The 15,492-nt window shown below is 36.5% G+C and overlaps 1 protein-coding gene across 3 annotated transcripts in view; it reads right to left on the reverse strand.

Moving 5' to 3' along the window:
- The window catches only part of TRIM24 (tripartite motif containing 24), a 91,620-nt gene that overhangs the window by 6,966 nt on the left and 69,162 nt on the right, over positions 1-15,492 (reverse strand). For all 3 annotated transcript variants that reach the window (XM_030853945.3, XM_070046301.1, XM_030853944.3), the window contains exons 10-14: positions 11,840-12,013; positions 7,822-7,995; positions 4,503-4,638; positions 2,936-3,008; positions 1,675-1,843 (exon numbers count right to left, since the gene is read on the reverse strand). In XM_030853945.3, the coding sequence (XP_030709805.1) occupies positions 1,675-1,843; positions 2,936-3,008; positions 4,503-4,638; positions 7,822-7,995; positions 11,840-12,013 (726 nt within the window). The remainder of the gene's footprint in view (positions 1-1,674; positions 1,844-2,935; positions 3,009-4,502; positions 4,639-7,821; positions 7,996-11,839; positions 12,014-15,492) is intronic.

Consider the following 15,492-nt stretch of genomic DNA (forward strand, 5'->3'; position numbering starts at 1 on the left):
AAAAGCACAGGTATATAATATCATTCCTTGGAGCCAATTATTTTCAAATTATTTAGCTTTTCCCTCTGCTATTTACTTCCATACTTCTAAACAGTATGCTTATACTATAATTTTTCAGATTTTCAAATTTAAACATATTTTCAGTTTTTTTTTTTTTGCGGTACGTAGGCCTCTCACTGTTGTGGCCTCTCCCGTTGCGGAGCACAGGCTCCGGACGCACAGGCTCAGCGGCCATGGCTCATGGGCACAGCTGCTCCGTGGCATATGGGATCCTCCCGGACCAGGGCACGAAGCCGTGTCCCCTGCATCGGCAGGCGGACTCTCAACCACTGCGCCACCAGGGAAGCCCTTCAGTTTTAAATGTATATATTTTCCCTTCTATGGAAGATCAGATTTTTCCTTCCTGATTCTCCACACCCTCCTTATACTTACACACACCATTCATACCATCCTCTGAACATAGTTTTATTAAGCACTGTTTTCTTTTTAGTTGGGAGGTGCCAGTATAACTGTTTATAGCCAGCATCTATTCCAGCTGGTCAGTATCATTGCTGTACTGGTTAAGTATCCTGAAAAATCAATTTTTGGTCAAATGCATATTCACGTTATATCCTGATTATATCTAGTTTTTATTTAAATTTGTATTCAGGTGTTTGTTTAAATCATTATGACTATATACTGTTCATTGCATAACCACAGAATGTACTATGACTACACTTCCTTTTTGTCTAACTTTTTGTTTTTCCTGTGAGTCAATAATTACCATATTTTAAAATTTAATCCAGTTGCTTATTTTTCTAGATATCTAAGTCATTCTCACAATCCCCAACAGGGTTATAAAATGTTTCAATACTGTCAAAGCATTTTTCTCCCACTACATACATTCCTAATGGAGTCTTCTGTCCTCCTCCTACAGGGTGTACTGGAGGAGCTGTTGTATTGGGGACTAACTACCCTTTTCTTTGCCTCTCTTCTGTGTTAGATCCCAGAAATGGGATCTTATGTCTTTCTCTTTCTGGTTTAATTCATTTTTGATGAAGCATATTCTCAAATATCTTCTCAAATGAGTGCATGGAATTAAGTTTTTGAGAATCTGCATGCATGTCTAAAAATGTTTATTTAATCTTTACACATAATTGATAATTTGCCTGGGTACAGAATCCTGGCTACAAAATATCTTTCCTCACAATTTTGTTATTTTCTCTATTGGCTTCCAGCTTTGAGAGTCTGTGTTGAGGACTTGGTGACACTATGATGTCTGATCCATTATGTAAGGTGTTTTTTTCCTCTGGAAGCTTTTAGAACCTGTTTAGAATACTGGTATTCTGAAATCGATGAGGATATGACTTGAGTCTTTTTTTCATTTAATTGTTCTGGTACTTGGTAGGCCCTTTCAATTCAGATGCTCATGCCCTTCAGTTACAGGAAGTTTCCTTGTATTATTGCTTTGGCAATTACCTTCCATGTGTTTTACTCTGTTCTCTCTTTCAAATGCCCAACCTCCTCATTTAACCTCTGACTTTTCAAACTCTTCTCCCTGTTTGCCATCCATCTTTTTGTTTTGATCTACTGAAAGATTTAAATATAATAGTTTTTATCTCCTACGAGCTATTTAAAAGTTTCTCTCATCCTATCCCTCAAGTAGGAGTAGTATTGCAATCATAATATAATTACATTTTGAGCCCTAGATTCTTCATCTGATTCTTGTTTCACTATAACAACAGGAAAATCATAATTTTCAGGTGGTCCACTGTTTTCTTGTTTTATTCGGATTGGCTCCAACATGACCACTGGGACTTTGTGTGTAGAATCAGCTCCTGCTGGTTTGCTGGAAGAGCCAGAGCTATAAGTGTAAGAAAAAAAGAAAGAAAGAAAGAAAGAAAAAATCTAAGAAAGCTACCTTAAGTATCTTAAAACAAGGTATAATAATAGCTTTTCGGAGTAATGCTGTATCTTCACAGCAATGGTAACTATGTTACCTCAGCAATAAATGATACATAACTGAAATGCATCTGCTGTACGCAAAACAGTTTCACTTATGTATAAAAAATGTTCTACATATTAACCTATCAAAATGGTTACATTACATACCTGGAAAGGTATTTAAATAAATTTAAATAAAACCTGAATTAAAACTGACTTCAACATCCTGAGGCTCTAAAATTGGGCAGCCAGATCTTAGAACTACCTTAGAATTAGCATCTTTTTTTTAGGATTTTCCTTTCGTTCTCTAGTCAGTGACAAAGAGAAGTCTAGGCTCACATTAACGATTTACTGTCACAAAGTGTGAAGATAATTAACTAGGTTCATAATTTACTGGTGTTCTGCTATTTTAAAAAATGTAGTGCAACAAAAAAGCCACTTACAGATAGCTACTCTGTTCTCATAGGATTAAAGGCAAACTTTTCCCCTTCAGAGTATGCTACTTCCATACAATTAGGAAAGTAAGAATTGAGTTCACTATCTAGGAGAAATATGCAAGCATTATGAGTGGGTGTGTAACACATAAAATACAGTTTCAACAACTGTAAAACAGAATCAATGTTTGGTTATTAGAAATGTCAGAACACCAATTTTAGTATAAAATTATTATTTGTTTTCCCTAAGTTTTTATTTGTGCATGTTCCTATATAGTGCAGTGTGTTACACAGACTTCATTTTTGTTTTTTCCTTGCTATTATACTAAAGTCAAATGTATTTTCTTATTTTCAACAAATAAACATTTTTGTATCTTTAAAGATAAAATTGTACTCTACTAAACCCATTGATTTATTACATTAACATATAATATATAATAATTATTAAACATTTAACTTAAAAGTTAAAAATAAGGGAAATTGCTTAAAATGTATTGAGTACCAAAGCATGCTGAACACTGGCGAGAGAAATCTAGTTACAGATTTTATAGGCTAGAGAATAAGTTAAGTCAGTTTACCTTCCTCGGCTCCCAACGCTGGAGGCACTAGGTGAACGTATTGGTGGGTGTACACTTGTCATAGTAACAGGTCCTGAGATCATACACATTCGTAAAATGAATTAATAACTGTATTTAATTCCTACTCAATGTTCTCACTTAGTACTACATTGAAACTGGAAACACATAATGAAACTATATAAAACAAGAGTAGCTGTTGAACTCCCAGCACAGTCTAAAGTCCCCCTAAACTGGCAGGGCTGTTCAACCTCAGCAGTACTGACATTTGGGGACAGATAATTCTTTGATGTGGGGGCTGTATGTGCATCGTAGGGATGTTGAGCAGCACCCTCGGCCCCTACAGTTATTAGATGCCATGGCACCTCTACATACTCAGCATCCAGGGGTGTGACAATCAGAAATGTCTGCAAACACTGTCGAATGTCCCATGTTAGAGTAACCAGGGTAGGAGCTTAGTGAGGACACTAGTGCCAGCAAAAGCTACAGAGGACAATAAAAAGTTGGTAGGGCTGGTATAAAAGCAGTCCAAGAGAGAAAGCCCCACAGAGGCTAATGAACAGAAGACACTGAAGCAATGTATAGAAGATACTTTGTCCCTTGCCTGACACTGAGTTAGTACTGGATAAACGTTAGCTTTAGTAATAGTGCCAAAATGGTTTCCAGAAATGTTTTGTCAAGTTATACTCCCACCAGCTATATATCAGAGCATTTGTCCCATCACATCCTCATCAATGAGTATTTTCACTATTTAAATCTTTGCTTATTCAATAGTTAGAAATTATGTCTTTTTGATTTTATAATGACTACTGGTGAGATGGAATCACCCATCTTTCTTCCTCTCCCCTGTTTTACTAACTAAATGTATTTCCTCTTTAGGGAATAATCTACTCATGTCCTTTTGCAATACTGTGTACTTTCCTTATTAATCTGTATGAACTTGTTACATAATTAAACAGTTTCTCTACCACATTTTGTCAACAATTTCCTTTCAGTTTGTTTATGTTTTAAATAAGTACCTCCTTTAAAATTCGACAACTGCTTAATTGTGCTTGTATGACTGGTGAATGGCATAAGAAATTCTCCTCTTTCCTTATTTTGGTCTAAGTCATCTAATTTGACAAGGTCTCCGCGAGTAGCATTAGTCAGAGTGCCTCTCTCTTGAAGGAAATAAGTAGTTGTGTCCAAAATTCTTGAACACAATTAAATAGCGAAAAAAACCACCAAAAAGAGTGATTGTCACTGATAAATTTTGATACTAGGAAAATTCCATGCAAAAAGAGATGATACTACAGGCAAATTATCAAAAAGAGAAGGTACAATACTAATTTCCTCCTGGGAGCACTATAGTGCCCATAAGTTCTATTCAAATTGAAAATGTACAGAGGTTTAACTTTTGCTTCCCACTTCGAAAGTACATTAATTTTAAAGAGTACCCAAAACACAGACCCATTTTAATCATCCAACAGAAAAAGGGAAGAGGCATAGGGTGATTTTTTTAAAAATTATTATAAATAGAATAAAAACTGAAAAAAAAACACTAATAAAAATTTTAAAAAGCCCACTTTACCTGTAAGGCCTGGAGATGGCACTGATGAATTCGGTGACTGGACGGTTCTGTTTGAGGGTGGTCTTGGCTGGCCATGATCTGTACTAGTATCTTTCCTCACAATATTGTCCAGCATAATAGTACTTGAGCAGTCAATCTGATGAGAAATTATTTCACGGCATTGTGACTTTGCAAGTTAAAAGCTACTTTAAATTTATAAGAAAACTTTAATAGTTTAATTATTATCAGATAATAAAACATGTAAATATCATATTTGAGAAGTTCTGATCCATACTTTCCCCATAAACAACCTTGAAAAAAAGCTTTCACACTTCTTAATATTTCACCTTAGTAAATACACTGAGTCACACTATTTCAGAAGTCATGAGCCAGGAGAAAAGAGTATTGTGTGCTACACCCTTAAAAATTAAAACAAAATTATAAAAAGAAATTCTAATAATGTTTCTTAATTTATTTAAAAATAATAAAAGGTACCAATTTAAAAAAAAAGCAAACTTGGTGAGAAGAGTAGCACAGTTTCACATTTTGCAAATTTCTTTACTGTCTGGCTTAATAACAGCCAACTGGAAACTTGTATCTTTTACTCAGTCTGCTGAGATGTGTGGTTTTGGCTGAAGAATAAGAAGAAAATCTGGTCTTACACAGAGAGGACCTTGTAGAGCCTCTAAAAAGGTTGTACGGACCCCCATGTCCTTGGCCCACACTTTGAGAACCGATGCTCTGGTATGCACTAGATTGATGAGACAAGTCTACGCATAACACATTTTCAGAACACTAACCTCACTTAAATACATTCTTAATGTTTGGTAGGAAAAAATTGATCCCTTAGAGATTCCTGCTTTAATGCAACAGGTATACAAATAATTGACTGCTTTCCTAATTGACTGCTAAGCTAAAATATCGATAAATTTCTACTGAATAAGACTTTAATACTTTAGATGCAAATATTTTTTTAATTTTTTCATTGATGAATAGTTGAATTACAATGTTGTGTTAATTTCTGCTGTACAGAAAAGTGATTCAGTTATTCATATATATATTGTTTTTCATATTCTTTTCCATTATGGTTTATCACAGGATACTGAATATAGTTCTCTGTGCTATGCAGAACTTTGTTGCTTATCCATTTCTATATATACCAGTTTGCATCTGCTAATCCCAAACTCCCAATCCAACCCTCACCCACCCCCCTTTAGATGCAAGTATTTTTAATGCTTAAATATACCATTTATTCCTCAAGAACGTTTTTGTGATTAAAATCCAATTTAATAGTTCCAGCCTTTCTCAATCAAGATTCTCCAAGAGAATTAAGTTCTACAGTCCGAGGGCATAGACTGTATATAATGAATTTACTTCTCGCCTCTGCATCTAGAATGGTACTAGTTATGAACCATCCTTGGGAGGACTGAGGAAATAGTCACTCAAATCAGTTTCTTTATTCTGTGGTTCAGATGAGGAATTTCAGTTGAGAAAGCTGGTGGACAAAGGGTCATCTGTATCTGAGGACTGCAGAGGAAAATTTACTTTCTGTGGGTCCTCTTTCAGTAGGGGAAGGAGGAAGTACACAGGGTTATTTATGTTTAATATTCTTTGGGCACTACCTTGGCCAATACTTTTCAGAGAGTGCAAAAAGTACTGGAATGACTAAATTTGTTAGATCTTAATGTAAAAAAAGTTATTTACATTGTGGAATAATCCTAAAAGCTAAAATAAAATTATAGGAATGACAAAAAAAGTTTCCCTATCGATTGCCTATGCATGAAAAATACACGTACTCTACCCATTTAAAGTATAAACAATTATTTAAAAAATGAAATAACTCTGGTAAGGTTAATGATGCAACTTTTAGGAAATACTAATTGATCTCAGTAACTTGAAAAACAAACTAAATAATACAAAATTTTAGATTCCTTCACATCCTACAAGATTTCTTAAAAGTTTTTAATATCTGTATGAGTGATTACCTTAAGCTTATAAGATGAGAAAAGGTAAAACAAGTATCAACTTATGTATAAAGATTTGTTTATTCAATGTTATATTTTCTGTCTTTGAAAAATATTTTTTAAAAAGTCATACTGACAAAGAGCTTAGAGGGTAAATGTGTTTAATTTAAATAAAAATGAAATCAGAGGTAATTTTGCACTGGTTAGTAAATGTTATCATTTCTCTTATTATTATTATGATTTTTATTTGAGGGGAGCTTTTCCTGTGCCAGGCACTGGGCTTTACTTGCATTAGTTCATTGAGTCTTTTTTTTTTTTTTTAACATCTTTATTGGAGTGTAATTGCTTTACAGTGTGTGTTAGTTTCTGCTTTATAACAAAGTGAATCAGCTATACATATACATATATCCCCTTATCTCCTCCCTCTTGCGTCTTCCTCCCACCCTTCCTATCCCACCCCTCTAGGTGGTCACAAAGCACCAAGCTGATCTCCCTGTGCTATGCAGCTGCTTCCCTCTAGTTATCTATTTTACATTTGGTAGTGTATCTATGTCCATGCAACTCTCTCACATCATCCCAGCTTACCCTTCCCCCTCCCCGTGTCCTCAAGTCCATTCTCTACGTCTGTGTCTTTATTCCTGTCCTGCCCTTAGGTTCTGCCCTTCAAAACTAATTTCTTTTTTTGATTCCACATTTACGTGTTAGCATACGGTATTTGTTTTTCTCTTCCTGACTTACTTCACTCTGTATGACAGACTCTAGGTCCATCCACCTCACTACAAATAACTCAATTTCATTTCTTTTTATGGCTGAGTAATATTCCATTGTATATATGGGCCACATCTTCTTTATCCATTCATCTGTCGATGGACACTTAGGTTGCTTCCATGTCCTGGCTATTGTAAATAGTGCTGCACTGAACATTGTGGTATACATGACTCTTTTTGAATTATGGTTTTCTCAGGGTACATTTCTATTATTAAACTTGTCTCCATCTCTTCTGGTGTCTTAAATGTTAGACTCCTTCTCTAACCTTATTCTATTGTAATATATCACATTCCAGCAATTCAGCCTTCCAGTACCTCCTCCCATGTCCTCACCCCTTCCTTCCCAGCTTAGATTCCATAATCCATCACCATAATCATTCATTTACAAACACTTTAACTCCAGTGCCCTGAAAGACATTCTGTAGTATGTTCAAGTGTTAATATTAATCTTTTTATTATTCCTGCTGTTACCATATTTCTAAAGGATAAAAACAACTTCTAAACACAAACGCACAGCCTATAATCCAACAAACCCATGCCTTTTACCAGATCCAAGTTCACTTAAAATGTTTGAAACAGATTCTTAGAATAAATTTTATGTATACTTACATCTGGAAGAGAAGGAAGATTATAGGGACCTCCCACGGGTGAGCTCAAATCAATCATAGGTGACCCAAAAGCCTTTCCATCATATCCTGCTGCACTAGTAATGGTGGGACTGGAAGGAGTAGAGGACGTGCTGTTGGCAGCTGATGGGGTGGCCTGCCCACTGCTGACCTGCCACTGTGGTAGCAAGAAGGAAAGAAGAAAGGTGGTCTATCAGCAGGCCTGTAACGTAAAATGTCCATCTAATCCCTGTTCCAGACACAAAACAAAGTAAAAGACACAGTCTGCTATTTGAATTCAACTGTAATTTTAATGGAAAGGGGACAGGACACAAGTATATATAATTTTCATTAATCCTGTCCAAACGTAAAAAATAAAAAGAACTGATTTGTACCAGAAGACAACAGTTAGTATTCACAAGAAAACCACAGCACCCAATCTTGGAAAGCTTACACATACTGGAAAAGAAATATAAACATGTACAAAGCAACTTCAAGGTAAAGATGGAGGGCTGAAAACATACGTTTTCTTCTGTCCCTACCTGATACACCTGAAAGTAAAATGACAGTTAAGGGAATTTTTTTTTGAAAAAGGCACTGACCCATAAAGACAAAGAAAACAGGGGAGAAGACAGAAATCACATTTTGGAAGCTGGAAGGCAAATGGACAAAAAGCAAATGAATTAGTCGTAGCCAATTGGATAAAGCTGAAATCTAAGCTGGCAGTGGGAAAAACAGAGAAGCAAATCAGTATATACTGTAGAACCCCTAAGAGCCTGAGAATTAGAAGCATAAGAGGTGAAACTGGGACTAAAAACAGGATGATCTGTTGAGAGTCTGTTTAAGAAGGATTAAATCTCACGTTCGTTTCCTACTTTATCTGTAGCTACCCCAAGATAATAAGGACCACCTCCACCTCTGCAAAAGGCGGCTGGAAATTAATTTTCTAGAATAGGTAAAATAGTCTTTGGGCTGACGAGCATCAGGCTCAGCTGAAGGCAGAATATTGCACTTGGGCTTCCCCAGTGGCACAGTGGTTAAGAATCTGCCTGCCAATGCAGGGGACACGGGTTTGAGCCCTGGTCTGGGAAGATCCCACATGCCGCGAAGCAACTAAGCCCATGCGCCACAACTACTGAACCTGCGCTCTAGAGCCCGTGAGCCACAACTACTGAGCCCACGTGCCACAACTACTGAAGCCCACGAGCCTAGAGCCTGTGCTCCGCAACAAGAGAAGCCACCGAAATGAGAAGCTGGTGCACCGCAAGGAAGAGTAGCCCCCGCTCGCCACGGCTAGAGAAAGCCCGCGTGCAGCAACAAAGACCAAAAATAAATTAATTAATTAATGAAGAAAAAAAAGAAGCATTGCACTGAAAATGACGAGTAAGAAACCATACAGACACTGAATGCCGAGCTTCCTGCCCACTCTGCCTCCGGCCCGCTAATAATCTTCTTCCCCCAGCTGGCTTCAATGAGCAGCCAGGCCCTGCATTTCAGGCATGAAACAGAAAGATCTTTTGGGAATTGGACCACTACCTATGGACAGTGACCTTAGTAACTCTCCTAATAAACATGCCTAGCAAACCTCACGTAAGAGTGAAATTCAGCCATCAAACGTTAGCCCCCCACCCTGGCTTTCAGGTTTTTTTTTTTCCTAAACACCCATTTCTCATATACAAACAGGTACTTAAGCGTCAATAAACATCTGAGGAAACTCTTTGTCATTTAATGTTAGAGGCTGAAATAAACACATTAATAAAGGAACGCTACAGGGTATACAGAGATGAACCATGCTGCTATCTATACTTTACTTTGAAACCTATCAAAAAACGAGAAGGTTTGATTGACAGATGGATGGATAAATGGGTATATGGATAATAAGTGAGAAGGCAAATAGAGCAACCTATCCCCTATACAACTCTTTCAACTTACTATGTTTGAAAATTTTTATAATAAAATATTGGGGGGAAAAAAGCCACTAAGAGGTATCTTAAGACTATGCAGGGGAAAAAACTCCCAAACTCAGTTTCATTTATATATGGACTACACAATATAGAGTGACAGTGATGGAAATATTCTAACTTTGAAAAATCTAATTTACATGCTCCACTGAAAAAACTAAGTAAAAAACCCTGTGAATATGAATGTCATCTTTACCACATACCCACCCCTCGTATCCATCCACCTGTCTGTGTCTCCCTCTCTTCCTCCTTCCCTCCCCAGAATAAGCAGTTACAGTTGATGTGTATCTTTCCAGGTTTTTTCTATATATATATAAATGAGATTTAAAAAACAAAAACAAAACCACAAAATTGAAAATAACTCACAAAAAAATCCGACAAAGTTTTTTGCCGTGTAATATACTTTGCAGATCATATATAGATTACTGCCTTTTCTTAATAGCCAAAAAGCATTTCCACTGTACAAGTATATTATAATTTGTTAAGCTACTCTATCAATTAAAACAAATTCCCCATTATCTTTTATCCTAGCTTGTTCATTTATTCATTCATGTTTAGACTTCTGACCAGGAAACATTTTTAAAAACCTTCTTAGAGTGCATGTCTACCCATTAAAAATAATACATAGGGAATAGGTGAGGAAATATTTGAGTACCCAGAATGTTCCAGGTGCTTTTATATACACTAACACTAAGTCTCAGCAAAACTCTGCAAGGTACTCACTCACTCTATAGTGGGGGCAAAGGAGATTTTAAAGAGTACACTTGTACAAGGCCACAAAAGTATTAGGAAAATAAACGAATTTAAGACCAAACTGCAGTCTGGTCCCTTTTCACCTCACCTCTAATGATGAAACAGAGATAGGTATAAATTTTATTGAAAATAATTAAAATATTATTTTAGAAAGTATTAATATTTTATCGAAACCAAACTAATTATAAACATATACACACACTTAGTATACGTACTTTTAGAATACTACTTTCAAATCATTTGATTAAAATGAATGTCACAGAATTATGGGAATAGCATCATATTCTTTATTTTGGTCTTGGCGAAAAAATTAAACTGAAATCAATCTACTAGTCCTAAGCTGGAAAGGCTTGACACAAGTACTTGGAGAAGACAAAGCACTGCGAGAACTTTTTGAAACAGTGTAATAGGGCTTCCCTGGTGGCGCAGTGGTTGGGAATCCGCCTGCCAATGCAGGGGACGCGGGTTTGAGTCCTGGTCTGGGAAGATCCCACATGCTGTGGAGCAACTAAGCCCGTGTGCCACAACTACTGAGCCTGCACTCTAGAGCCCGCGAGCCACAACTACCGAAGCCCACGCGCCTAGAGCCCGTGCTCCGCAACAGGAGAAGCCACTGCAATGAGAAGCCCATGCACCTCAGCGAAGAGTAGCCCCCGCTCGCCACAGCTGGAGAAAGCCCGCGTGCAGCAACGAGGACCCAATGCAACCAAAAATAAATAAATAAAATTTATAAAAAAAATAAAAAAAGTGTAATACCTAAAAAATATTTTTACCTGAAAACACTAAGAATATATATATAATATATATTATAAATTTATATAATACAAATATAAATTATAACTTAGATAAACATTAAACCTTCTAAGAGTTAATATATAACCTTAAATATTAAACTTTATCAGATGTATACGTACTACATATTAAAACTGTGTGATACTAAGTTTGTGCCCAAGAAGTCTCCCTGAAACACTTTGAAGATTTGTTTATTGCATACTCTTTAAGTATGCAATCTGTATTTGTTAGAATAATTCTGTCTTAGGAAATTTAATGCACTCACCTAAACGCTACACACATTAACACTGAAAAATTCATACCTATGACTCACCCTCCTTCACTTCTGTATAGTGGCTTGATTTCTCTTGTTAATTACAAAGCATCAAGATCCTCTCTTAGCTTTGTCTCTCTCTATAGGGCAGTCTGTAATAAACTTTGTAATCCACATTTATTTAAAAAAGGAAAAAGCTTACTCTTGCTCTTTATCGCCACTGCTCTATCCATAAATTCAATGTGAGAAGTAAATATATATACCTGTTTTATGGCTTGTTGAGCCAGGAAAGCCATCTGCAGGGGGTTGGGCTTTATTGCTTGTCGTGGCGTACTCTGGTTTGGTGGATATCTTAGCTGTTGAGGATGAGGAGGAAGAACTGGTCCATTGGGTTTGGGGCTGTGATTCTGAAAATTTATCAAACGTGGAGGAGGTTGCTAGAAAAAAAGAAATTCAACCAACTCAGTGACAATCATCTCCTGAAAGACAAAGTATGAAGAACTCCATTTTATAACTTTTACAGAACGACAGCAATTCTGTCACAGATGAATCATTTATTAAAATTACAGTAAGGGTACGGGGGAAGGGGACAGCCTTCCAGAATGTGTATAAGCAATTTAAAGAAAAGAAGTTTTATTAGGAAAGACCCTTGGGAGAGGATTTTCCAGCTGCAAGTAGGTTAAACTAGGATTAGATCTAGGCCACACTGGGAAGTAGGGAAAATTTGTCGTTGGTATTCTTCTAAGTCCCTGATGATTATATTCTGTAAAGAACTGCCCTCTTCAATCTTCCTAAAACAATGTGATGGTAGAATAATTACTAACATTTACTGAGTAGTTATTACATGTCAGGTACTACTTTAAGTGCTTTACATGTGTTAACCCATTTAATCTTCACAATGATCCACTAAGGTAGGGATTACCTGTTTTACACAAAAGGGAACTGAGATATAGAGAATTTAAATAACTTGTCCAAGAGTAACAAAGATAGGAGGAATGGAGCTGAGATTTGAACTCAAGTCCTCTGGCTCCAAGCAGTAAAACATAAATAATGAACAGATGAATATTAATAACATTTAAAAATTAATGAATCGGATCTTATTGCGATCAAACTATGTGCCAGGCATTGTGACTGGCATTTTACATGTTATCTCATTATTACCCTCCCCTCATTTTACAAATTAGGACACTAAACATTAAAAAGCTGGGATAAATTGAAAAAAGTCACACAGCTCGTTAAAGGCAGCACTAAGGCTTTAATCCAAAACTAGTCTGCCATTTCATTACCCAAACAGGTTTTGGTGTTTAGCTGGGGGTTAAGGTACTAATTACGGCTTAGAGGATGAGTCTCTCTAAAAGAAAACAGATTTTGAAAGGACACCCTTCAAGGACAACACTGGTTGATTATAGGGCAGGGTAGGGGCTGGGAAGGCAAGCCTAGTTTGCTCAATAAATGCTAGCCCTAGAAATTGAGACCAGTGTTCTAGAAAAAGGTAACCGTACATGCCAGTCTCACCTTGACTACCCAATTCTCTCTAAGGTTGGCAACTTATTGCAAAGTAAATACTTATTTTCAGGCTATCTTAACTGCATATGAATAAGAACTTCTCAGAAAGGGAACTATTAACTCCCACATTCAAGGTGGGAAAAATAAATGTGAAATTTATAAAGGCTGAAATAGCAACATCTTAAACTTTGACACTGTGAAGGCAGACAGCCATAAGGTGTAGCTCTGCCCTCTTTTTGTTCTTTTCCTTCTCCCATTTTTGGAATTCATCTCCTTTCCTGGGTAAATTATTTCTCTTTCCCCTCTCTTGCAAATTAGTTGGCACTGGGTTCACCGTCAATAACTTTCAAGAGTGACCAGCAATTACAGACCCAATGAAAAGTAGATTTAGACACTATTTCAAGATCAAGGGAAATTCTTGAAATTCTATTCTTCTGGGTGAAGAACAGAAAAATATTAGAGAAAACGAGAAAATGAAAAAATCTTATAGAAGCGTAAGCCTGAAGCCATAGCAATTCTCTTCGATTCTTCTATTAAAGTTTTGTGACTTGAAGGGTTTTATATCATAGAAACACAAACAGAGAACTGGGGAATCATAGTGGAAAACTTCTAAGTTAATCAAAGAGACAATTTTTTAAAAAGTGGAAAAGCACCCAAAATGATCCTTAAGGGAGAACAAAAGTAGTTACAGAAGTCTTCTGCCTCCCCCTGCCCTGAGATTTATATATTGATTCAGTCAAGAAATGACACTTGATGCCAGAGTACTGTACTGTGTGAAAAACCAGTGTGGGACTGGGTGTCAACTCTCCCATCAAGGAATCCCAGTGTGGTAAGATGTAAGGTGATTTTTCTTTCCTCTCCCAAACTGTTACAGTTGATTGAGTTAATTTCTAAGAACCCTGTGACAGGAAAAGCAACTTGAAAGAATAAGACTAGCAGCTAGTTATGAGCATAAAAGAAATAGCAAAACCAGTGCTATTTTAATTAAATGGAATCAATTAATTTGCAAGAAGGAAAAAAGGGAGAGAATAGAGAAATATAATTGAGAGCTTAAGCAAACTGACATATAATCATCACTATCCTCACCTTCACTCTAAATACTTTTATTATTACAGGTTTTCATTTTATTCTAGGTCAGTATAACCATGAAGCATAGCAGATGTCCTTCTAACATCCACCCACTGTTTAGGAAATTAATGTATACATATGAATGAGAGTTATCTCCAGAGCAGTAAATCTAGCCCGGGAGTGACAACCATTATGTATAAAATAACATACTTAGATCTAACAAACTTAGCCCTGTCCATTAGAGTATGATAGAGTATACTGTACACCGCTCAATAAACAGAGATGCATAATGTTTATCAAGTTTGTACCACTCAGTCATATAACTATGTATTCTAGCTCTGTATCACACAACTCTTTAATCATTCAGATTACACGGCTAATCTTCAGAGGAAGAAATAGGAAACTACTGTATAAGTGATTTTTAGAAGGAGGCCTTTAAATTGACCTGGGTCCTATTGGACAGATGTAGAGTATGATTTGAACACACCCACAAAGAGGCACACACACACCCTGCTTACAGACAGATATTTTCCCACATATATATGCAAATAAACTGTTAGAAAACTAAGAAAGCAGGTGGGTAGAGCAGTGTGAAAGTTTACAGATGAGGGAAAACTGATGAGTGAAAAATGTAGGAGTGGGTATTTGGTACAGAAGAGATAAAATGAGAGATGAGAGTACTGGAAGGAAGTTCGGGAGTCATTGAGAGAGGACAAAAAGAGAGGTGTGTGAGGTAATGACCAAAAGATGAGAAAATGACTTTACAGTTGATCTTTGAACAACACAACATGGGTTTGAACTGTGCAGGTTCACCTAGACATGGATTTTTTTCAATAGTGAATACTTCAGTACCACACAATCCGTGGTTGGCTGAATCCTCAGATGCAGAACAGTGGATACGGAGGAACCACAGAGAGAGAGGGCCAACTATAAGTTATACATGGATTTTCAACTATGTGGAGGGTTAGCGCTTCTAACCCCTGCATTGTTCAAGGGTCAAATGTATTGGTAAGTGGGAAAATTAGGCTGCATAATAAAGATTGTACATTATATATATATCATATAGCAGTAAATCCTAGAGAGAAATAATAAGATCAAAAGAAAATTTCTGAGATAAGCAGGCTAAAGGCTTGATCAAGGTCACTTCTGGTTTGTCACTGCTTATATAAAAAACTGTTTGAGAATGTGACCAAGTCACGGAGTAGCTATTAAAATGCCTCAGTTCTTCACTCCTTAGTGAAAAGGGAATTAATACAAATGACGGATTTATCTTATTTCAGGTTAAGTATTAAATAAAAAATCACTTTAACATCTCTCGGACACTTAAGGTAAATAATCATGC

The sequence above is a fragment of the Globicephala melas genome, chromosome 9 (assembly GCF_963455315.2).
Source record: "Globicephala melas chromosome 9, mGloMel1.2, whole genome shotgun sequence".
In the NCBI taxonomy this organism is placed as follows: Eukaryota; Metazoa; Chordata; class Mammalia; order Artiodactyla; family Delphinidae; genus Globicephala; species Globicephala melas.